This window comes from Limtongia smithiae (genome assembly GCF_038497785.1).
Source record: "Limtongia smithiae strain NRRL Y-17922 unplaced genomic scaffold V1518scaffold_10, whole genome shotgun sequence".
NCBI lineage: Eukaryota > Fungi > Ascomycota > Lipomycetes > Lipomycetales > Lipomycetaceae > Limtongia > Limtongia smithiae.
The window spans coordinates 240,546-263,608 of record NW_027117631.1 but is presented as its reverse complement, the minus strand read 5'-3'; the positions used below and the strand labels follow the sequence as shown (position 1 = coordinate 263,608).

General features: G+C 53.6%; 7 protein-coding genes across 7 annotated transcripts; 3 read left to right on the top strand and 4 right to left on the bottom strand.

The window, feature by feature from the left end:
• Window positions 1–770: 770 nt before the first annotated feature.
• On the bottom strand, window positions 771–3,408 carry V1518DRAFT_420316 (fungal-specific transcription factor domain-containing protein). Its single transcript, XM_066904966.1, has one exon. The coding sequence runs from the start codon at window positions 3,225–3,227 to the stop codon at window positions 831–833; it is 2,397 nt and encodes a 798-aa protein (XP_066758144.1). The 5' UTR covers window positions 3,228–3,408; the 3' UTR covers window positions 771–830.
• Window positions 3,386–5,077, bottom strand: V1518DRAFT_420314 (major facilitator superfamily domain-containing protein). The gene is made up of 2 exons (XM_066904965.1): window positions 4,826–5,077; window positions 3,386–4,772 (listed from the first exon to the last, which is right to left on the bottom strand). The coding sequence occupies exons 1-2, from the start codon at window positions 5,009–5,011 to the stop codon at window positions 3,537–3,539; spliced, it is 1,422 nt and encodes a 473-aa protein (XP_066758143.1). The 5' UTR covers window positions 5,012–5,077; the 3' UTR covers window positions 3,386–3,536.
• A 264-nt stretch (window positions 5,078–5,341) lies between these two features.
• Window positions 5,342–7,547, top strand: V1518DRAFT_420313 (uncharacterized protein). Its single transcript, XM_066904964.1, has one exon. It carries the CDS (start codon window positions 5,391–5,393, stop codon window positions 7,185–7,187), a length of 1,797 nt encoding a protein of 598 aa, XP_066758142.1. The 5' UTR covers window positions 5,342–5,390; the 3' UTR covers window positions 7,188–7,547.
• A 372-nt stretch (window positions 7,548–7,919) lies between these two features.
• Window positions 7,920–9,371, top strand: V1518DRAFT_406747 (uncharacterized protein; the record flags this gene model as incomplete). Its single annotated transcript, XM_066901964.1, has 2 exons — window positions 7,920–8,114; window positions 8,181–9,371. The coding sequence occupies 2 exons, from the start codon at window positions 7,920–7,922 to the stop codon at window positions 9,369–9,371; spliced, it is 1,386 nt and encodes a 461-aa protein (XP_066758141.1).
• Window positions 9,372–11,237: 1,866 nt separating this feature from the next.
• Window positions 11,238–15,032, top strand: V1518DRAFT_73664 (fungal-specific transcription factor domain-containing protein). Its single transcript, XM_066906663.1, has 4 exons — window positions 11,238–11,767; window positions 11,831–12,180; window positions 12,233–14,818; window positions 14,873–15,032. The coding sequence occupies exons 1-4, from the start codon at window positions 11,618–11,620 to the stop codon at window positions 14,922–14,924; spliced, it is 3,138 nt and encodes a 1,045-aa protein (XP_066758140.1). The 5' UTR covers window positions 11,238–11,617; the 3' UTR covers window positions 14,925–15,032.
• A 929-nt stretch (window positions 15,033–15,961) lies between these two features.
• Window positions 15,962–17,957, bottom strand: V1518DRAFT_457024 (major facilitator superfamily domain-containing protein). Its single transcript, XM_066906568.1, has 2 exons — window positions 17,365–17,957; window positions 15,962–17,259 (listed from the first exon to the last, which is right to left on the bottom strand). Exons 1-2 carry the CDS (start codon window positions 17,679–17,681, stop codon window positions 16,131–16,133), a joined length of 1,446 nt encoding a protein of 481 aa, XP_066758139.1. The 5' UTR covers window positions 17,682–17,957; the 3' UTR covers window positions 15,962–16,130.
• Window positions 17,958–18,003: 46 nt separating this feature from the next.
• V1518DRAFT_420293 (clustered mitochondria-domain-containing protein) lies at window positions 18,004–22,568 on the bottom strand. Its single transcript, XM_066904963.1, has 4 exons — window positions 22,276–22,568; window positions 22,170–22,217; window positions 22,054–22,112; window positions 18,004–22,001 (listed from the first exon to the last, which is right to left on the bottom strand). Exons 1-4 carry the CDS (start codon window positions 22,292–22,294, stop codon window positions 18,324–18,326), a joined length of 3,804 nt encoding a protein of 1,267 aa, XP_066758138.1. The 5' UTR covers window positions 22,295–22,568; the 3' UTR covers window positions 18,004–18,323.
• Between the last annotated feature and the right edge of the window lie 495 nt (window positions 22,569–23,063).

Here is a 23,063-nt window from a genome sequence, read left to right as displayed (position 1 = left end):
ATCTCTCTGCAACTATTAAATCCCCGCCGCTCGGCGACTTTGGTCCCTCTCCTTCTCCCAGTCAGGCTCCTGATCGATTCGATGTTCTCGCACGCTGATCCACCCTTTCTTCCAGCCGTATTGGTATGAGTGCGGCATCGCCGCTGCTAACACGTACCTGAGGCGGCGAAGCAGTGATACATGCACACACGCAACCTGGATATCAGGGCGACAAGATCAGGCTTCGTATCTTGACGTTCTCCGGCCCGCTTAGATACGGTTGGCAGCCCGGCCTCCCATGTCTCCGTGTTACACGGCGGACCCCTCAGACCGGGCGCTCTGTCTCTCCATCTTCGCACAGCTAATGACAATGCGCCTTCACATCTGATCCAGCATCGTTACGGTGATATGGGCAAGGAGGATTACTGCCCACCCCCTTCTCTCACACACGAGCGAAGTACACGTAGAGGAAGCGTCTTGCCTTGTTTGGGGAGAGTGGCTCAGCCGGGTCCGGTCCCTCTCGCATGAACTAAAACCATGGCCTCTCAGCCTTGGCAGGCTGACATGAAGTGATAGTAGTATGTCTTCATCAACTAATACCTTGCAACACGAGTAATATAACTCCTGCTTGCTTGCCATTGAACTTCCCAACTTGTAGAACCCGTTCAACTTTTGCATTGCACGAATTGGTTACCTTCATGGACAAGTTGCATGATACCTCTAGTCGTAGCCGGCATTTTGAGGTTTGGCGACGCGTCGTTCACGCTTCACGATGGACCGGGCCGCGTTGTGTTACACCCCATCACTCTATTTGCTCCAAATTGATCGAGCCATGCTATATATAAATTACACTATCCTAAATTCCATACCGTGGGGACGCTAGATGAAAGCAGCTCGTCAATATTAGGTGCTGATGCCGAAAACTGCAACGGCTCCGCGTCAAAGATGTCGGTGTCGTTGCTACTAAAAATTGACTGCTGTGCATATGCGCTCTCCCCGATCTCAGCAGTAGCAGGCGGAACATCGGCAAACACTTCCATCCAGTCCTGATCCAACCCCATAACCACCCCCGATTGCGCAAAAAACGAGTCGTTACTCAGCACTGCCCGCAAGTCATCCAAGCAACCCCGCATTTCCTGGTCACGCGGCTCTTCCTTCTGCGTGTATGGCGGCTCCTCAGAAACAAAATCGTTGTCAGCGGACCGATCCAGCAGCTCGGTGATTATAAGACCGGATAGCCGGTCGAATATAAGTTGGCAATCCCGTGATAGGTTCCAGCGCTCGCAGATAGCGGTTAGCACATTGCTACACGCGCGGGTATCATTGATGACCACGATGCTCGACGGGATCTGTTTCATATTCGACACCGCGCCGGGGCGGCGATGCCAGCGCATCGCTTTCGCGATGCAGTAAAGGTAGCTCAATCCTGCCATGAACACTGCGTGCAGAGTGAGCCAAGAGTAATTGAGCCTTCGTGACCGGTGAAGGCCAGAATAGATTCGAATTGACTCCCGTGCTGAGTCAAGAATCACAAAGACTGTGTCCGGTTTTGGGTGCGGGTATACCGGCGACGGCCGATACAGTAACATGCGGCAGTTATGGTATAACAGCTTAAACCAGCTCTCGTCGACGAAAGATGATATCAACTGAAACGCATGTCCGTCGCGTTGCTGTTGCTGTGACTGCTGCAACTGAGCAGGTAACGGAACGGCCGTCGCAGCCGCCGTGTGCAAATCAAGCGCCGCGATACCGTCTTTCCATGCCTCAAGTCTCCGCGCAAGTTCGATCCGTGGACCTTCGGGCGCTGGTAACCGAGCTGGTGTTTTGGAATACAGTCCCCGCAAAATCTTCCCCGAAACGTCCCGGAGTCCCAAGATGTGGATGAAAGGAGATGTCGAGGGGCAGTCGCACTGTGCCGGGGATGTAAATGAATCACAGTTTGAAGTAGCAGTCCAAAGGCATTCGTCCGTGTGCGCAGTTGGCAGTGGAATATCGATTTCGCTGTCACCCAGCGCCAGTGGACGACCGAGAGTCACGGAGACCATCCTATCCAGCGCAAAAACGCACCAAAAGCACCTTCGGCGCATCTCAATCTCAAAATATCCGCCCTTCACGAGAACTTCTTCCCGATGCAACCCTAGCTCAATGCACAAACGTACGGCAATTCCCACAAGATGCCATACGCTCGCGGAAGTGTCGTGAATAAGAGCGTACACGGAAAGCATAAGAATCGCAATGAGCGGTTTCCGTCCGTTGAAGCATAATACAGTGTTCAGCTTCGTCAGTCCGCGCGCGGCGTGTGACTCGGGCGTCGCAAGCTGATTCCAGTCATATTTTTGGACCGTGGACGCCGCGATGGCGAGGACGAGGTCGAACACGAACGCCCAGAACACGTTCTCGTGGTAGAACATTGGGTCAGAGTAGATCTTGTCGACGGCTTGTAGGGTTGCCATTTTGGAGAGGAACGGGAACGCAATGTGGGAATGTGAGAAGTAGATCTCGAGTAATCGGTCCGCTGCCTGGCGTCGTGGGAGAAAGGCTGTTGCCGGAGTCTGGTAGCTCTGCGCGTCCGCATTGGCATCGTGAGACGCTATCATCGGGTTTACCCACAGACCGGTAGATGAGCGCATGCCGGGGTATTTGGTAGTATCTGCGACGATACTCGACCGCCGGGCAGCGGAAGTGACCGTCGCATTGACAATCTGCGCGAATACGACGCCAGAGGCGGAGCCTAGATAGCGCGTGTCGCCTGCTGCGGAGAGGGAGAGGTAAGATGCAACAGTCGTGATGTCGTCGAGCTCGTCGTCTACATTGTTGTCGTCGTTGTCGTCGTCGATGTTGTTATCCTCGTCAGTCGTCGTGGGGTGCGACGAGTGCTCCGGTGTGGGACTCTGCGCCCCTCCCGCAGATGGCATCCCACCGTTGTGCGCGTTCCCTGCAACCGCCTTCTGCAGTTGTCGTTGCAGCGACGCGTTGAGCAGCTCCAGGTCCTTGATCCGGTCCTCGAGCTTTTCGATGTATCCTCGCGGATGCGTGCGCTGCTTCACGCGGTCGGTGTGCTGGCAGGGGAGACCGGCCTTCATGCAGGGCCCGCAGAGCGGCAGTCGACGATCGCATTTGATCTTCCGCGCGTGGCAGCGGTCGCAGGCCTGCATCTTCCTCGTGAGTGTGGATTGTGTGGAGTGCAGTGAGGCGGCGGCTGCGGCGGCAGGGGAGAGGTGCGAGTGCGGGGCAGTGCGGGGAAGCATGACGGCCAATGAGCTCGTCCAACGGCGTTCGCTTCGTCTCCACTCTGCGCCAGTCCTGCTGAGTTCGCACCGCGGAGAAGTCGCTGACTTCTCTTGCTCTTTCGGCTGCGACTTGTGCCAGCTGGGTAAGAGGTTACCCAGCACTGACCTGCCGTTAATTTGTGTGTGAGGCGCTCTCGCTACTTGCGTTTGTCTTTCATTTTACGAAGCGCGATACAGTTTATTGGTCAGAGACATTAAAGCAGAAAGCCCCTCAGGTCAGAAACTATACATATCATACATACAAACTAGCCGACCAGCAGCTGGAGATCACACGAAGAATTTTCGTTCACCCTCCGGGATGCTCTTATTCTTTTGAACATAGAAGAACCGCAATCCGATCACAAGTATCGCACCGAGAAACATGAACGCGGCGTTCACACTGTGTCCAGTTACGTATCCCGGAGACTCTGTCGTCTTGTAAATCCACACACCGATAATCTGGCCTGGTCCGCCAAACGAGACGTTGATCGCAATAGCGAGTCCGGCCGCACTAGTCGAGAACAAGTTCCCGCTGAGCCAGCCTAGCAAAGGTGGAATGCACGCGAATGCACCACTTGCACCTACGCATAGCATTGCGTAGCGTGCCTTAAAGGCGTCATCGGGGAGACACGCTTGCACGAGAAAGCAAACGCCGCCAACGAAGAGTCCGCCGAAAGAGTGTAGCGCACGCTGGTTATACCGGTCCGCGGTGAAAGAGGTGATCACGGAAACGACATACGCGCACGCGTACGGTGGAACGGTGAAGAGCTGTGCTTGCAGGCCGGTATAGTCCAGTCCAGAGACAATGGTTGGAGCAAACAGTGAAATGGATGAGAACGGCACAGAGATGCAGATGTACACAATGTAATGCACGTACAACCGGTAATCAAGCAGTGTCTTCTTGGCATCTTCCCAGGTCATATGATCAGTGCCTTTGCTTGACACACCTCGCAGCCGCAATTCCATTTCTTGCTTTTCGTCCTCTGTAAGCCACTTAGCGCGCTCGGGGAAGGACGGGAAGAAGAAGAATGTGATAATCGCAGCAAGACACGACGGTGCGCCCTCAATGATAAACAGCCATTGCCAGCCTTTGAGTCCGTGTCTGCCATTGATGTGTCCAACGCCATATGCAATTACACCGCCGAATGCGCCGGCAAGAGTAGCTGAGGCAAGAATCATTGCCACGCGTAGCGACCGTTCTTCGGGCCGGTACCAGAATGTGAGAAAGTAAACGAAGCCGGGAAACAAGCCTGCTTCAGAGACTCCGATAAGAAAGCGTATCGCAGTAATCTGACCGAATGTCTTGGTCGCTGCCATGCACATGCAGAGCATGCCCCAAATAAACATGATAATTGCAATCCAGCGGTTGGGCAGCATCTTCTTGAGCATGTAGTTTGATGGCGTCTCAAAGATGGTATACGCGATGAGGAAGACCATGAGCGAGATTGTATATTCATTGCCGACGAGATTGAGGGACTGCACGAGCGAGTCGCCGACGTCTTCGTTCAGGACTTTGGCGTTTCCCTGTAACATTGAGCATGTGACGATGAAAGGAACCAAAAAAACACAATACCTACCACATTAGAACGATCCAGGAAGCAGAGTAGATAGACAAACATTGCCCAAGGCAGGATGTGCAAATCTAGCTTGCGCAGCAGCGGGGAGTATCCCTTTGTAGGGATGTACTCAGACTGTGCTTCGACCGCCTTCTCGACGCGCTCATCCTTCTCGTTGTAGGAGTCCATTGCGTTGAGAATTGCCATGATGGAGCACCGGACAGGCAAACGGGAGACAGGGTATATATAGACCGTTGCAGAAGAACGGACATGCGTGCCATGAGCGCGCGGGACACGCGAGGCGCGCGGGCGGTGTTCTGCAGCGTAGACTTGATCCCGACCCCGCAGCCGCAGAACCCCCCGCCCCCACGGCAGCCGCGTCCGCTGCGGCCTGAAACTACTTCGGGACTAGTCCAGGGAGGAGCCCCTGCCTTCCGCGGCCCGTGCGCTCGGAGGCGGGGGCCGCGTGCGGCGCATTCTCCTCGGCCCTTCGCCGCCGCGTCCCGCTCTATATAGTTTCCGTCTTCCCGCGCAGCAGTTTTTTCATTGTCTCTCTTCTCTCTTACCCCACTATTTACTTTTTGCGATGACTGGAAACAGGCCGATCCACATTGCGAACGTGTCCGGTGCGACCGGCGACGCGCCCCATGAGATGCTCCGCATGCTCCGCGATGCTCCTGATATCGACGCCATCACCGGCGACTGGCTTTCCGAAATGAACATTTCTTGGAACGCTATTGAGATGCGCTCAGATCCTACTTCTGGATACGATGCCGGATTTTTGCGCCAGTTCACTGAGTCGATCGATCTGATCCACGAGCGGAAGGTCAAGATCGTCACTAATGCAGGCGCACTGAATCCGTCGCAGCTTGTCCTGGAGATACGTGCACTGTGCAAGCAGAAAGGGTACACCGATCTAAAAGTTGCTCAAGTTGACGGTGATAATATTACATCCATAATCCCCTGTTATAAATTCCCACATCTTGACCACGAAACGCCAATCTCAACCTGGGACAAAGAGCCTGCGGTCGGTGTCGCCTACATTGGTTGCCGCGGCATTGTGGCTGCTCTTGACGCCGGCTCCGACATTGTGATTTGCGGTCGCTGCACCGATGCCTCTCCCGTCATTGGTCTTGCAGCATGGTGGCATCACTGGGATCTTGACTCTGATCTTGACAAACTTGCCGCAGGCCTCATCGCAGGTCATCTGATCGAGTGCGGTCCTTACGTTGCTGGCGCCAATTTTAGCGGATTCAAACCATATCTTGATTCACTTGTTGACCTTGGTTTCCCAATCGCGGAGATCTCATCTGACGGCGCTGTTGTCATCACGAAGCAACCCAACTCCAACGGTGTCGTGCTTCCTGAGACTGTTAAGTGCCAGCTTCTCTACGAGCTACAAGGGGAGCTCTACTACAATCCCGACGTCACCGCTGATCTTTCTGGAATCACGGTCACTGGTATTGGTCCTCACCGCGTCCAAGTTTCTGGAGTAAAGGGCCTACCGCCACCTGACACGACAAAAGTCCTCATTAGCGGTATCGGTGGCTACCAGGCTGAAGCACTCTTCTTTATCAATGGCCTTGACGTCGCAGAGAAGGCGCAGCTCATGCGCAACCAACTTGAGCACGCATTCAAGAATTCCGAATTCAGCAAGCTTACAATATCACTTATCGGCCTACCCGCTGAGAACCCGTCAAACCAGTCCGCCGGTACTTGTCTGCTTCGCGTCTTTGCCCAGGCTCCGACCAAAGAAGGCATCAGCGCCGCGAAGTTTAAGATTCCGATCTACGCTATTCGCATGCAGTCCTACGCCGGTTACCACATGGATCTTGATTTCAGAATGATGGATCCACGAATGTTCATGGAAATCTGGCCGGCGACAATTCCTGTGGCTGCTCTCCACGAAAGTGCAATTCTTCACGACGGTACACGCGTCTCTGCTTCGGCGGCAAAGCATTGCATCAAGTACCCACTCCGACGTTCTTCCTATGAAACCGCGAACCGGATCCCGCTCTACGAGTTTGGTCCGACAGTCGACGCGCCGCTCGGCTACATTGTTCACGCTCGCTCGGGCGACAAGGCGAACAACTCCAACGTCGGCTTCTTCGTTCGCAACGCAGACGAGTATCCGTGGCTGCAATCCCTTATGACATGCGAACGATTGCGCTCTCTGTTTGGAGATGACATATCAGAGAAAACTGTCATCGAACGTTGTGAATTTCCAAAAATCTATGCCGTGCATTTCCGAATTATGGATTTTCTTGACGGCGGTATTGCATCGAGTTCGCGGATTGATGGGCTAGGAAAAGGCGTTGGCGAGTTTCTTCGGTCAAAATATGTTCCTCTTCCGGAGAAGTTTCTTAGCAGGGGGCGCATATAGATCTCCATTCTGAGATTAACAATCTCTACATAGCATGAGGCACAATGCATCGTCACCAGTTAGTGCGGTGTTCTGGTCGGAGTGTTTAAGCCAGTCCTGAAGTCTTTAAATAGAAACGTCGTGGCGGTCAGTGCAAGGGATCTGCGACTACAGATCGACGGCAGATCATGTCACAGCGCCTCGGCAGGGGCCCTGCATTCTTCCCCTGAACACTGCGATGATCAAGGTTTGCCCTCGGAATAATCGCTGATCTTCGCTGCCAAGTATTCTGCACTCCGTAGTACACAATTTTAGAGCATACCGCGTAGTACGGCAATTTCTCTAATTTCTAAAATGAAGTGCAAGATATCAACTAGCGTGAATTTCCGTAATGGTCATCAACAGTCCCGCATAGCTCTTCAGCTTTCTTCTCCTCACTCTACAGACAACTCCACAAACTGTCTATTTGGTACATACGACAGTATGATAAAAGGACTTAGTTGGCTATTGCAATCCGCTGTTGGATTGGACTTTGGGGAGAGTTATACCGACTCTGACTGTGCATCTGGATGATATCATACCCACCGGCATCAGCAACCCTAAACCGACCGGTCTTCGATGGGACGAATTGGCAACTACAATGCATCTGGCAGTATCGATCGATCTTGGTGCAACATAGGCCCAGACCGAGCTACAGTTCGCAGTGCGCCTTTGAGCACGTCGCATGACGCAATTAGAACAATCTGGATCACAATGTCAGAGCAGCCGCAGCACTCGTCGCTCGAAGATTCAGTTATGCCTCGACTCTTGGAGCAGCTTGAACAGGAATCGCCTTCATGGGACAGCATTCCTCAGGAGATACATGAGAAGATTTTCGAATATCTACTTGAATCTGACCGACGAGCGTTACTTGGAGTTGCGAGTGTGTCCCGCCGGTTTAATCAATCTGTCAGTGTGTCTGCTGGTGCATGAAACCGGGTGATTGTAAGTGCTTATATATGAGACTTTCTTTAGGTATCGTCAGCGATTTACAGAAATATCACAGTTCGGACTTTGAACGAATTGAGTAACTTAGATGACCGCCTAGGCGTGTTTCCCGATATGGGGCCGAGGCTCACGGACGGCTTTCGTCTTGATTTGCAGGGCTCAGTTACCGACGACAAAGCTGGCATCGCTAAACATCTTACGTCTGTTCTCTCGGTTTGCAAAAATCTTCGTACATTGACGATAAATGTTCGAGAGGTGGAAGACTCTGATTTTTTGATGAACTTTCTATCTCACAACCTGCACCTACCGATCGAAGCGCCACTTCAGAAATTGGAGATTTTATGTTCGCAAATCTCTAAAACTCTGACATTGGCTTCTCAATTTCCCAATCTCAATACATTGTGCATAGCGGGGTACCACAAAAACCACCTTGGAGTTTCAGTGTCTGATATGTTTGTTCGACTTCCAACAGTGCGGAATTTGCAGCTTGTTCATATTGAGATGAGTAACAATGACATTGGGCGATTCTGCTACTGCCTCAACAACTTGGAATATTTGCAGCTGGAGTATTTTGAACGCGACCCGGCTTTGTTGGTGCTGGAGATACAGAAGAAGTGCCGCAGTTTTCGAAAGATCAGCTTGAAGAACTGCAAATTGACATTCCACCAGCTGATTCATTTGTTTTTAGATTTGGAGTCCGTTGAGCTGATTGATTGTTATCAGTTGTGCAATCTGCTGTCATCAATTGACAGCAAGCTTCTTCTAGCTTCGTTACCCAGGCTGCGAAATTTGCGGATAGAAGCGATGCTGTTTCCGTCAGCTGCTGAATTATTGGAGCCGATTCTCTTGAACTCGGCACTGTTACCATTCATTGTTGGACAACAGAATAATGGCGAAACGGAATTCGAACAGATTAAGCAGCGCATTCCACGAACTGACGTGACAATAGAGGTTTCCCTGAATCTTCATTTGTACTTTGAAGGGTGTACATCTCGTGTGCAAAAGCTATTGACTACAGAGAAAATGTCTGACGGAATTGTGAAGTTTGTTTCGATATCCGAAGAGGACAAGAAATTTCTGCACAGGGTTGTGAAACGGAATCCATGTAGTGTGTACACTCGCGAGGAGCTTGATTCAGACCCTGACGAAGAACCAGAAGAATTTTTTAATGAGGAGCAGCCTGATGATGACTATTACAACTATTATGCAGATATATGATCTGATATCTGTTCATCTTTTAGGATAGCTAAACTAATTCGACTCTAAACTCAATTTACAGTCATGCGACTTGCGCAACAGTCCAGATTTGATTTACCAAGAGTCAATGCTACAAACAATCAATGCGTCTAGACGCTGTCGATTGGGGTATCTAGTGAGTGCATGGGACTTGCTGGGAAATAAGACACTAAGCCTAGTACCATAGAGATCAGCAGCCAGGTAGCATGGCGTGATAATACATACTGTACTTTGCGCACATATATGATCGATCGGCTGCACTGCAGGACGACCTGTTGCTGCTGTTGTTGTTGCTTGCTGGAGCATCGCGGCGCGATCCAGCGCGAGGACAGGACATCAGAGTGCGCCGTCGCGCCTGATCTGCACGTTCCTCCGCACTAAATTAAGTAACGAGATCATTTCTGCCAACTGCTTATCTGCTTAACCGCTCGTTGTAAGGCCAGATATAGATATCAAGCAAATGGGATCAGTCCAGCTAATATACCCATCACACAAGTGGTCTGATAAAGAGAGTTAGATCGTCATCAGTATGAACGGATACAGAATGTCAGAGCAATTGGGTTCCTGGTTAGAGGAACAGATCAATATTCATATTAGCACAATAGACAGACTACAAATGAAAGATATTTAGAGTTGCCGCTGTACCGTCGCATTCAGGCAGGTTCGATCAAACGATTGTCCTGAATATTTTTGCAAAAATTACCAGACGTCGGAATATGTTTGGCCACTATGACAAAGCACAAGATCATGTAAATCATAGGATGCGGGGTTAGCTCAGTTGGGAGAGCGTCAGACTGAAGTACAACTTCGGTTAAGACATCTGAAGGTCCTGTGTTCGATCCACAGACATCGCATATATTTTTTTATTTTTTCTTCTCATAATCTTTAATTTCGCCAATACCGGGAGCACTCCGCCGTTTATATTTTCTACGGCCGGGCATCCTCTCCTCTTATTTTTTCTACGCGACAGTATAAAGCGAGTTCCGAGAATGAGCAGACCCAAAAAAAAATCGGAGTTGAGGAGGAGTTAAGAAGCGGGGACGGCGAAGATGGTGAAATGAGGGGGTGGAGGAGGGGCAAACGGCTTACCGGAGCAGCGAGTTAGACTGAGGCGAGCGGGGTTTACGTCCGTTTAAAGTTCTGTGCAGGTGGAGTTGGCAAGGCCACAAAGAGCGGCCTCGCGCTTGATGACGCGCCTCCGCCCACGACTTCACACGGCCCTGTGCGCAATGCGGACAAGGAGCGCGAGAGCGTGGCCAGGGTCGCAGGGGTCGAGTCCCGGCCGGCGGAAGACACGAAGTCGGCGTTCGCGCGATGAGATCGGGGTCGAAGCGGTGAAGTCATAGGAGGAGGACAAGGTACATTTAGCCGATGTGTGGTGGACTACGCGCAGAAGGCGAGACGCGTGTATGCGAAGAAGACGAGTCTGGTCGTCACGACGACTGTCGACACTTCCGCCAGAGATCTCGGCGCGGGTGTCCGAGGCCCGTCTTTGTTCTCTCCTCGTCGTCGAGGCCGGCGTCTGGCAGCAGCTCGTCTCGGCGTGCCGTAGGCTGCAAGGGGCGCGTCGTTTCTGCTGCTCTTGCCTGTCCCAAACGGCTCCGCCGGGATGCGCTTCCGCCGACCGCGCAGGCGCACAACCACCGCACCGCAGACGACCAGAGTACCACACCGCCCCGCGCGCGCAGGCGAGTTGCCGCGTCGGCCTGGTCCCTCGCGGGCCCTGGTCCCGCTGGCTTACTGCGCAAACAACCGGGTCATGCCTCAGCGTGCCCCAGGCCCGAGCGCCGCGCCGAGGAGTGGGAGGGGGCGGGTTAGGGTCGGACTGGTTGGGAACCGGGGGGGGTGCGGAGGGTCGGACAGGCCGAGAGCGGCCTAGCGTAGGCAGCGGACGTGCTACCCCGCAGACGGGCGGAGACACACGCTTGCCGTGCTGGCGCACACGCGCGCTTCGCCGCTTCCCCAGCCCTATACTTTCCCCCTCCGTCCCGCACCCCGGCGCGCCCTCCGCTCCGCTCCCTTCCTCTCGCGTCTGCGCATATCCCGCACCCCCGGCAGCACCCCCCGTCTGCTCCACGGCCGCGACTCTGCCTCCGTCCATGGCCCGCGCCCGCCTCCCGCCGCCCCGTCTCTGATTCCGTCCCTCCCTCCCGGCGCCGCAGCATCCTTCCCAGCGCTCACCGCCGTCCGCACCAGCACAAGCACGCCACCCCGGCCCACCGCGCACCATGGTTGCACGGCAGGACATCTTTGTCTACGAGGCTGCGGGCCACGTCCCCGAAGGTGCCACTGCGCCTGTCCCCGCGGCCCAGAGCCATGGCAGCGCCTCAAAGCGCACCGCGCGCGCGTGTGTGCGATGTCGTCGCCAGAAGCTGAAGGTCTCCACCACTCGCTCGCCTGGCCACTGCTTCGTCTTCATACTCTGCTAACACCTTTTCCAGTGCGACTCTTACCGACCCTGCGCGCTCTGTGTGCGCGCCAACGTCGCCTGCGTCTCTCGTCCCGAACCCGACGTAGCGAAAAAGTCGGGATCATCGGGCGCCTCCGTTCCCGCAGCCTCGGCACAAGCAACTTCTGCATCACAGCAACAGCAACAACCAGCACAACCACCGCAGCCGTCGTCGTCGGGCGCGTACTCCCTTGTCTCTATCCCGAGCTCCGCGGCGGCTGCCGCCGCCGCCACCGCCGCCATCCAGTCTCCCGGGGCTTCATCCGTGCCTCGGCCAGTCGGGTTGCCATCCATGGCTACGCTCACAGAGAGCATGGGCATTTCGCTGCGCCATCCGCAACCGTAAGCACTGACGCGGCTTGAGATCTGATTTCTCTGCTGATCATTTTTCTAGCGTGTCGGATAACGCCTCTGATGGCCGACCAGCGAAGATCCAGCGACTAGCCTTTCACGACCCGCTGTTTGCGAACCCGCCCCCCGATGCCGATCGACCGCGTTCGCTTTCGTTCTCCACTCCTAGCGGCACCAGCATGCTTCGGTCCGCTGTCGACAACAGCATGCAGCACCAGAGCCACGCCTACAACAGGCCGGTGTCGCAGCAGCTGCCGCCACTGCCTCCCATCGTTGCACCCGCGGCACATCAACCAGCACTTCCTTCATTGCTGCATAGCGACAACGAAGACAGCCTGCAGAGCTTCCGATACCCCTCGACGGCGGTTGCGAAGTCCGTGTCAGTGCAGACGCCTGCGTCAAGCTCCGCATCGACTTCCCAGCAAGCGCCGCCACGAAGAGACATCTTCCAGCATCACCAATACGACAGTATGCCCTATTCCCTGCAAGTGTCGCCATTCTCGGCCGATCAGCAACACCACGACGCAGACAGGTCATCGATAAGTCCCCGCATCGACCGAGCCCACGTCCCAGATCCGGAGATCCAAGTGCTATCGCCGTGGGCTCAACACCGTCAATCCACAGCCTCGATCTTGGCTCAGCTGCCTCCGCGACCTGTTGTGGAATACACGTTCTCCGTTTACTTCAGTCTCGTGCACTGGTTCATGACGGTTCTCCACGAAGGCAAGCTTCTGGTCAGCTATCAGAGACTGATCGATGCTTTTGAGGCAGATCCGGCGTCTGTCCCCGACACCAATGAGACTTTCGCCGATGCGCTTCTTTGTACCATTGTTGTTGCGATCGGTGGACGGTATGCCGCGACCCACCCCGTTCGACGGAGGCGAATTTTGTCAATCTACGAGAAATACCGTCGCAGTTTACCGCAGGACGCGCCGTTGAGGAAGCAGAAGGAGTTTGACATCGACGCATCTCTCTCTAAACTGCTGCCAATCGTGCGTTCTAACCTCGTGGACTCGTTATCTTGCTGCACCCTCTCGACCGTGCAGACATGTCTTTTGCTCGCGATTTTCTACCTCTATCATGGAAACTCCAATCTCGCATGGACCATATCTGGCAATGCCAACAAGGCTGCTCAAGCGCTTCTGCTACATCAGGAAGGCAAAGGCTACACGCCGTTCCCGGAAGACGAGCAGGAGCTGCGACGACGCACGTTCTGGGCTGTGTACGCGTTCGACAAGTTCCTGGCAGTATGCTACGGTCGTCCCATTTGTCTCCTGGCGCAGGACTGTACTACTGAGCTCCCCATGAGCGGCAAGGCATACCCTCTGCCTGGTCGGTCCTCTTATCTAATGACCGAGGACGACTTGAACACGAGTGACGGAACTACGCTGTTGGCATATGAGAGGTTAAAACTCCAGTATTACATGATCGTCGGCGACATCATGACGCGTTTGTACAGACAAGGCGTTGGCTCTTTGGAGAGCGGAGACCCCGCGTCTATCAGTGCAAATATCTCGCCGGAACAGGTTGATAAGCTTATTGAGACGGTGCATGTGCTTGAGTCTAGTTTACGCGCCTGGTATGAGAGTTTCCCGGAAGTCCTGAGACTACAGTACGACGGCACATATGTGCCACCAGCTGGCCGCTTTCCTGAACTGGGCGAGGAGACAGGCGAGACTGAGGACGACGATATTATCATTCCGGAGTACGACGACAAGCACCGTGGCGAACCTGCTGTGGAGCGCCGGCGTGCAAGAATTCGACGTGATGTGTTTGGCGTGCAAGCAGTTGTGTTACAGATGGCCTACGACAACGCTGTTATTTTGATTCAGCGACCGCTACTAGCATTTCAGAGCCGTCAGCGTGATTCACCACTGCAAGACATCTTCACTCGCTCGGCGAAGACCTGCTGGCTTGCGGCGCTCCGCACGTCCCAGATCTCACGACACAGCTTGTTTGGCGAGAACCAGCAGACACATGCTATCGCATTTGTCGGCATGCATCTGTTTACTGCTGGCGTGCTTCTTGGCATCTATGGATCGAGCGAGCCATTGAGCCAGCGGGCACTGCAGTCAAAGCTTGCGCTGAGCCGGATTTTGCAGATGCGCAAGACGTTGCGGCGGAAGATTATCGTGTACGATCAAGGTTTCAAGATCATGGAGAATCTTGCGCGGATTGTCGTGCAGAACGAGATGAATAAGATCCTTTCCGGAGACGAGCAAGGGGATGAAAATGGAGACAACTTTAGTGAGGCCGACAAAAGTAACGGCCGCGGTAACGGTAACAGTAGCGGCAGCACCAAGGGAACGTCATCTCTAGACGATAAGAGTGACGATGACCGCAGCGCGGCGGCGGTGCTTACAAGTTTGAGTTACCGTCTTGCGCATGCCAAGAGCGGATCGGTGTCCCCGCCAGAGAATGCTGGCGGTTACATGTACGGTGGTGCGGTTGATAGGCGCAACGAGACTGACCAAGTTGCTGCTTTGACAACCGCGAGACGGAGTCCGCCTTTTTTCCAAGACGCTGATGTTGGAAACACCAACGGCTTTGAGGGTCCTGACAAGGATCGTGGCGGCGCTGTTGAGAACCGCGCATTCAAGGATGTGCTTGTGAATATTCGCAAGAGTATGTGCTCTCGATTTCCGATTTCTGTGTCTTGATGAACTGAGCTAACATTTAACAGTTATGAACGATGCTGGCTCGGAAAGTGTCTCGCCGATGCCTTACGGACTTAACCAGCCACAACAAGCCTGGCTGTGGTCATTCTTGACATTCACAAACATTGACTAGACGGGCATGTCTAGCGATACAACGATCGTTTGGTCTGTGTACGAATATTTGCTGGACTGCGTATTTTTTTTTGTGTTGATAGCTAGGGATTAGAGACTTACGGATTATTCATGACATCGTTTTGGTGGTTTTTTTTTAACTAGGCTCATCCGCATTGGTGTATGAGGAAGGCACCAGGGAGATTGTACTTTGCTATTTGTTTTGTGTGTTTGTTGAACTCGCTTGTGAAACGATCAGCTGGTGCACCGGGAGTTTTCGATTCGTGTAACAGTATGCAAAAGTGTAACGATAATGGTACATTCCACACTATGACGTGGTGTGTGATGTGGTCGAACGAGCTGCTCGGAAGCCGAGGGGGGAAGTGTGCCCAGAGCGCCCCGGAGGACCGCAGATTAAAAGTTGTCATCCCCGATGCTAAGTGCGCTGTGCACATCTCGGACACCGCATGCCCGCATCAACCCCGCCTTTGGTGGCTTCTCGGCCGCCTTCCGCGCGACCGGAGAAGAAGATCGATGGCATTGAGGCTGGAAGTAGATGTAGACGTCGGCCCGACCTGGGAGGATTTTTTCGCCGACGTCTTTCGTTTTAACAAAGCGGGCAAGTTCTAGGCAGCCTCTCACTAGCGGCCCTCCCAGTACGCGCTCTCGGCCCACGCCCCTCTCGGCCCTCCTCGGCCCTCCTCGCCCCGACCTACGTCTGCCCCCCGCCCTCCTCCGTCGGCGACTGCATTCTCCACCGCCCCGGCGGGAGCGAAATAATACCGCTCCCGCGCGTGTGCTTCCGACCCTTCGGAACCGGCCACCGTTCCAGGTGCCGCGACATGCAGCCGCGCCGACAATGATGACATGACAGCTAAGCGGTATGTGATCGGACCACGTAGCAACATGACGATGATGACGATGGTTGCTCGCCCCGGTGGATATGGTCCGCATCCTCATTATGCGGGTCAGAGGGGACAAATCTGGCTAATAAATGAACGATTAGTGCTTGTAATTAACTAGTTAACAGATCCCCAAATACTGATTAAAACAACCAAGATATGCAAATGACACATGCAAATGGGATATAAAGCCTGTTGTCCACACCACAGACGATTCAGTTTGGTATTATTCTTTCCACACGCCGACGACTGTGACCGTGTGCCACTTCCCTCAAATGAAAGCCTTGAGGTCCCATCCAACCTTGGCGTACCGCGAAAGTATCATGAACAACAGCGCCGCTGCAACCACGCCGCCACAGAACGCAGACGTGGCGACGTAACTCGCAGGCGTCTTGAGCAATGCGCCGCCCACCGGCGTGCCGATGAGCAAACCGAGTCCAGACACCGAGAAGGACATTCCCATGCGCGTTCCGAGCAGCCGCATGTCGGGGCAGAGCGCAGCCATGACCGGAGGCGGTAGAGATACAAACGCGCCTGAAAACACGCCGTAGGAAAAGACGAAGATGACCATGCCCGCGGGAGAGGAGACGGCCATCCAGCAGAATGCGTCAATCATTGTGAGGACTGTGAAGGGAAACATCACGTTGAGCGGGCCAACTTTATCCGCGATGAAGTTAGGGATGATGCGACCAAAAATGGAACCAGCGTTGAGGATAGAGAGCATGTAGAACGACACGTTTTCCGAAAAGATACCTTGCGACTCCGCATACGACTGCGCGTAATAGTACGGCACATAAGCACCTGCAAACACGAAAAAAACGACAAATGTAAACAAAACAAATGGCACGTCGCTAAATGCAGTTTGATCCCACAAAGCGCGCTTGAATTTTGGGGTGTACCGAATCCGCATGACCGAGAGCGCATACGCATACGTCACAAGCATGATGAACGCGATCACGCGCGTCGTCCACGCGAAGCCAATACGTGGCTCCAGCCGGTGGAAGATAATAGGGTAAATGACGCCGCCGAGCGAGGATCCAGCCGCAACGAGGCCGTTGGCGAAAACGAGGCGCGTGGTGAAGTATTGCGCCAGAATTGCAATTGCGGGAATGAACAAGCATCCCGTGCCAATTCCAACAACGATCCCCTGCGCGAGCATGGTCTGCCAGTACTCTGTGCACAAGCTCGTCATCATCATGCCGAACACGGACACTACCGAGCCGAAGATCAACAGACTACGAAAGTAGCCGCGGTCAAAGATGGGACCGCTAAACACAGAGACTAGAACGAGTAAGAACGCCTGAATTGACCCAATCCATGCAATTTGAGATTCCGACTTGTTCGAAAGTCCGTTGATAGAGTAATAGCTCTCAAATACACCGAACGAGTTGATAATGCCCCTGCTCGGACATGGAAGTTAGTCACCACTTTCCATTCTGCCGAACAAGACGACCAGCGCAGCCGTCTAGCCATGTACACGAAGTACACAATACATATAAACTCACCATGAATTGAAATATATGAACACGCTGCCGGATACTTGTATCCACGCCCCAAGCCCACCGTTCGGCGCACTGTCAAAAACGCTCTTCTCTGCCTCCGTAGCGTCTTCGTCAGGCGGCGGATTATTCGCAAACTCCAAGCCTGCACTCGGCATTCGCTGCAGTATCGACCCTTCATTGCCATCGTCGTCCGTCGCGTAATGGTGGTTACGACTAGTGTTGGCGCTACTGCTGCCGTTGCAGACGCCGCCCAGCGAGCGAGTCGCCGACAGAACCGGCTCCAGCTCAAGCGACGTCGTCTTGGACACGACCGGAGTCATTATCAACTGCAACGTATATTTGTGAGGAAGTGAGTGTTGCGGCCCATATAAACAAGCTTGCTTGTAGATGGGGATGTATCACCTAAACACGTGTATTAGAAATCAATTGCACTCCTCCTCTTCCCATCTTCTTGCTGCGCCGATGTCGGCCGCGCTTCCCCATTGTCGTTCCGCCGCCGCACTAGGTTCTGTTAACCTTACTCACTTTTCCGCCACTCCACGCCAAAATTAGCCGGTCGCCCTGGTCAGTTCCGGCCACAAGACCCTCCCGACGACCACGCCGTTGGGTTAGTCGTAAACTGTACGCTCTTTGTCTGACGTCTCGTTTTGTCGCAGCTTCTCGGCTGTCTCTACAAGTGCTGCGGAATAATTCTTCGTATTTACAGGCCACTTCTCTTCTCTTGAACGCGTTCGGCATTGCTGCCATGCGCGTCCTCAGCCAGATATATATACACCAGAACAGATGAGACAAAGTCGCACCACCACCGGCCCTCCTCGTAGAACTTTTTGCCTCGCCGGTCCACGTCATCCAAGCTGAAACAAAAAAAAGGTGAAAAACAAAAATATTTAAAATCCAGATGATTGGAGGAGGGATATATGCTATATGCAATGAGAATGAATCTTCTTCTTTCTTTCGAATTCTTAGTTGTTGATGTACTTCACCAACTCCTCGACCGACTTCGTATTGAGCGCAGTCGGAATGACTTCAGTCACCGAAGCCCCTCCCTTGCGCGCTGAAGCAGCGGCCGCACTACCAACAGCGGTAGCAGAATCCAGCGGCGTGGAAGTACTACTGTTCCCGCTGCCTGCCGACTGAGGCTTGCGCACCTTCCGGTTCTGCAGCTCGCGTGCCTGCCGTGCATGGTTCACGGCAGAGTGCGTCAACCGCTCAAGCCAGACTTCGGACTCCTTCGTGTTCTTATCGTCCGGTCCAAGCTCGCTGTGGAAAATCGTGTACGCTTCCCGCATTTTCGTAACAGCCTGCTTCGAGTCCTGCGTGAGCACAAGCGCTTGCGCAAGCTGGAAATACAGCGTAGCGGCGTTCAAGCTGTGTGCACCAAAGATTTCCTCGCACTGCTCGAGCGACATCTCGAACCACTTTCGCGAGTCGTGGTACTCCTTCACGGCCTGAAGCATCACGGCGGCGTTGTTCATCGTATTGACATTGTCGGGATGGCCATCACCACAGACGATACGCCAAAGGGTACACGCACGCCGGACGTACATGAGACCTAGCAGCGAGTTGCCATTTGCATGTTCGGTAAGCGCGAGGTTTAGATACATCAGCACAGTCTCTGCATCGTCCAGGCCAAGAGTGCGCTCCGCAATGATCGTTGCCTTGCGTGCCAGCTCTGCAGAAATAACCTTCTCTTCGAGTCCGCCATAGATCATCGACAGCTGACTGTAAGCACGTGCGACTTCGGGGTGAATGATGCCGTAGATCTGCTCGTGAAGTGAGAGCGCCTCCAGGAGGAGCTCGACGCCAAGATCTTTGTCGCCTTGCATGATCGAAACACGGCCAGCCTCCATCGCCTCATCAGCAATCAAGCTGCGCATCGTTGAGTCCTTCATGACAGGCATGATGTTCAGAAGATCCTCTGGCATGAACGTAACCTTTGGCAGCGATGGCTGAGCTAGAACAACAGGCGCGACCACCGCGGCTTCTTTCTTACCGGCTTTGCTCTTCTTGCCGTGCTTGAAGGCACTGCCGTTTGCCTTGCCGTTGGTCTTGTGCGCACCATTAGGTTTGATTTCCACCGGTGCGCGAACAGCCTCCGGAGGAGTTGAGTTGTTCTCCTCAACTGGCTTCTCGAACAAGTACTGCTTGGAGCGCCACTGCAAGCCGAACTTCAGACTAAGCTCTCTGAACAGCTGGATCGGCCGAATAGTATCCACCCATGACTCCTCTAGACTATAAAAGAATCGCAATGATGCTTCGTCGGCAATCGCGGCCTGGATATCCTTAGCTGACAGCTTCGTAAATTTAAAGACCGTATCCTCTTCACTGCTAGAATAGAGTGCGATGATAGTCGGATCAACTTCGCTTGTTGGCTCCGCGTTGTACTTCATGCCAATCAACGAGTTGAAAATGTGAGCAAATGCGTGTGTAACAATAGGTGCTGGTAGCGACTTGATCAACTTGTTGATCACATGTTTGGCGGATCTTAGAATAATCTCAGTCTTCAAAAGAACCCTGAAGAGACTCAGTTTTCCAGTCTTGGTCTCTTCTTCGACATTGTTGACTGCCTCGATGACTTTGCTGATATATCGCATGTTGATTCCGCGCTTATGGAAAAGTTTTGTGAGCTGCTTGCTATCCAACGGAACCGAAACAACGCCGGACCGAATGTCGTTGACCATTCCGGGAATAACGGTAGACAACAAAAACTGGGACACTTGCCGAACATCCGCTTCGTCGGCGGCATAGGTCTTCTGGTCGTCCTCCGTTACAGGCTGCTGACCCGAGTAGACATCCGGATTCAGCGAAAACATATGTCCCGAAATCTCAATGGTCTCAACTTCAGGTTTTGGCTCTTCGTCCTTAGTGGTCTCCCCAACCTTCGCTTCATCAACAGTCTTCTCCTCCGTTGAAGCTTCGTCGCTCTCTTTCGTATCAGGCTGGGCTTCGGTTGACAGAGGTTTATAAACGATCTTGGCTTCCTTGCCCTCAGCTTTCAACTTTTCGGACCGTTCTGTGATCCATTTCCGAACCTGTTCCTTCCACCACTCCTCGACGGCCTCCGTTCGCAAGACCGTCATCTTGTGGGGATACTTGTCGCCATAAGTTTCCAAAAACTCGACGTCCAAGGGCGCGATTCTATACAGGTCGATAATATACTTCCGTCCATCGGTGCCGTTCAGCCCCTTCAACTCAACCGAAGTAACGAGATCCTTGGGATTGCCATCCTTGTCCCAAACAGTGTGAGGCTTCAGATGCAAACTCTCGGCGATCTTCTCAAACATGGGGCGAAACGACGGATCATTGGCGATAGTATCCCGGCCGTCAACGCCGCCGTAGACGATCTGGTTCGTGCCATCCTCACGCTGTCGGAAAATACCGGGAACCGGGGACTGCGCGACGATGCGCCGGCCGCAGTAATCAATGATCACAGTGCACAGCGGGCAAATACCTTCGACGTCAAGTTGGGTAACAAACTTGACACCGCTGAGATCCTTGCCGACGGCGTATCGCGCAGCGGGGTCGCCGCCTTCCTTGGCAAACGTGCCAATGCCGTCAGCACCGTAGGAGAAGAAAATACCATTATACAAGAAAATCTGAGCATCGCGCGTCTCGTTGGGGTTGAGCGCCGGAATCTCGTCATGGGCAATTAGCACCGCGCCCTTCGCAGCCGCTTCGGCAAAGTCGAAGTACAATTTGTTCAAAAGTCGCTCGCGAAGAACACGCTCCTGGATAGTATCACGCGGCATCTCACGCGTAGATTGTAAGTCCTCGTTCCAGTCGCGAACCGTGTCAAGGTTGTCGCTTCCGCCAAGCAGGTACTGCTCTTGTGTCCGAGACACGTCTGCGACGGGCGGCGGCGCGGGGCGGGAGAGCCATGGCGAGGCAAGGAGTGCGTTAGTAGGCGTGTAGATAGTCAGCGGGTCGCGCTTTCCGAGCTCGGTCTGCCACGAAAGTAGTCCTTCGGTGAAGAGAGTCGACAGTTCTTGTAGCAGCACAAGAAGCGAGTGAGCGCGATATGACTTTCCAACGGCAGCACGCGGAGAAGGATCAAATTTCTGGTTGCTCGAGTTCGACACGTAAAACCCACTGACATCCGCCGTGATGTGGTGAGCATAGCCTTCAAGTGTGAGAACCTGTAGGTACAGGAGGTGGCCGCGTAGTCGTAGATTAGGTGGGGGTGGGTGCCAATGCGATAAACTCAAAGATTTAACCAGTTGTGGCTTAGCAGGTTCTGGGGCAGGCAGCACTTCTTGCAGGACCGGCATGCCTGTGAGAGCAAAGTCAACCATTGGATGCGCGACAGCTGCACTCTTCTTCTGAAACGCCTGCGTCTTCGTTTCGAGGCTCTCAAGCGCGGAAAGCCCTGAACTCAGCGCCGCAATGGGATAATTCTTCGTTGAGGCAAGCCCCATAATGTCGCGCACTTTGAGGAAATGCGCACGTGCTTCACGCTCGTTGTATGCCTCCTCATGGAGTTCGAGAGTTGCACCATCGTGGATTCCCTCGACGGAGCTCAACTCGAGGAAGTCATTGAGTTTGGCGCCGTCAAACCAGAGTGAAAAGCAAGTGTACTGTATAGTAGAGGGGAGGTCTAGAATGGACTGGCGGATGTCGTTGAAGGTCTCGCGGATGGAAACCTGGATGCCGTCTTAGAGGAGCATGAAGTGGAAGTTTCTGAAGGTCACATACAACAATCTTGATTGAAAACGGGTGCCGTGGCAGCTTGACGTTCAAGGTCAATGTCTCTACTGTTGTGAATCCATCAGCATCTTGTCAGACGTGCAATAATCTCGTTTGGCACGCACACAGAGGCTGCTCGTCACCGGGGACCTCGCCGTTCGGAACAGCGACGTCTGATCTTATCAGTAATTAAAATTCGGGAAGAAAATTCAATCCATATAACTGCCATACCTCTGACAGCTTCAGCCATGATTTCTCAGAGTGGAACGTGTTGCACGCGATGGAGAGACTGCACACAGCTGCGGCAAGCACAAGCAAATCCCGAATCAGGAGGCCTCGGATGAGTTCAACACACAACCTTGGATGAGAAACGAACTCTGTCAGAATGGCCGATGGGCTATGAACCAGTAAGGAGGATCCTTAGTGGAACAAGTCTGAAGACTAGAACGAAGCGACGAAACAAACGAGAAAGAAGGAAGAAGAGCCGGAGTGAACAGAGCGCAGCTCAAAAAAATTCGAGAATCGCGAAAAGAGGGTACGAAGTCGCCAGTATGGACCGCCGTCGGTGGGCGGTCGGTACCCAAAGTCAGGGTAAAACAGGTTGGGCTCCCGAGAATTCCGCAATATCCCCCTCCGCCTTCTCCGGACTTCCTCGGAAGCACGTCGATCATTTAGATTTGTATTAATTCCTCCGTATGCGGCGGCAGGACACAATTCTGGCGTCTGCTCGAGCCAGAAGTACTACAACACCGTCGTGCATACAGCAGCCTGCGAGGAAGGGCTTAGGCGAAGCGTGGCCACTCTCCAGCAGCTACGATTGGCCGGCGCAGTCGAGTCAAGGTTTGGGACTCTTGCTTCGTGCTGCCCATGCGGCTGTACAGCCGCAAGTAGGCGACAGACACGCCAAAGCCAGGATAGTTTTTTCAAAAGCGCTAGTAGTTTTCAAACACTTCAATCTCCGGGCAGCGTGCTTGAACGCCGAGTTTGTGCGATTGATGGTGGCCACGCAGGCTGTGCGC

Bases quoted from the DNA above. Each gene is read 5' to 3' on its own strand.
- V1518DRAFT_73664 (XM_066906663.1), top strand. From the start codon at position 11,618: ATGGTTGCACGGCAGGACATCTTTGTCTACGAGGCTGCGGGCCACGTC. The intron at 11,768-11,830 runs GTCTCCACCACT...CACCTTTTCCAG, and splicing joins GTCGTCGCCAGAAGCTGAAG to TGCGACTCTTACCGACCCTG. The intron at 14,819-14,872 runs GTGCTCTCGATT...AACATTTAACAG, and splicing joins GTGAATATTCGCAAGAGTAT to TTATGAACGATGCTGGCTCG.
- V1518DRAFT_420314 (XM_066904965.1), bottom strand. From the start codon at position 5,011: ATGGCAATTCTCAACGCAATGGACTCCTACAACGAGAAGGATGAGCGC. The intron at 4,773-4,825 runs GTAGGTATTGTG...TCAATGTTACAG, and splicing joins TCCTGGATCGTTCTAATGTG to GGAAACGCCAAAGTCCTGAA.
- V1518DRAFT_420293 (XM_066904963.1), bottom strand. The intron at 22,113-22,169 runs GTGCGTGCCAAA...GATTCACAACAG, and splicing joins CGGTGACGAGCAGCCTCTGT to TAGAGACATTGACCTTGAAC. The intron at 22,002-22,053 runs GTATGTGACCTT...GACGGCATCCAG, and splicing joins CGTTTTCAATCAAGATTGTT to GTTTCCATCCGCGAGACCTT.
- V1518DRAFT_457024 (XM_066906568.1), bottom strand. From the start codon at position 17,681: ATGACTCCGGTCGTGTCCAAGACGACGTCGCTTGAGCTGGAGCCGGTT. The intron at 17,260-17,364 runs GTGAGTTTATAT...ATGTCCGAGCAG, and splicing joins TTCATATATTTCAATTCATG to GGGCATTATCAACTCGTTCG.
- V1518DRAFT_420316 (XM_066904966.1), bottom strand. From the start codon at position 3,227: ATGCTTCCCCGCACTGCCCCGCACTCGCACCTCTCCCCTGCCGCCGCA.
- V1518DRAFT_420313 (XM_066904964.1), top strand. From the start codon at position 5,391: ATGACTGGAAACAGGCCGATCCACATTGCGAACGTGTCCGGTGCGACC.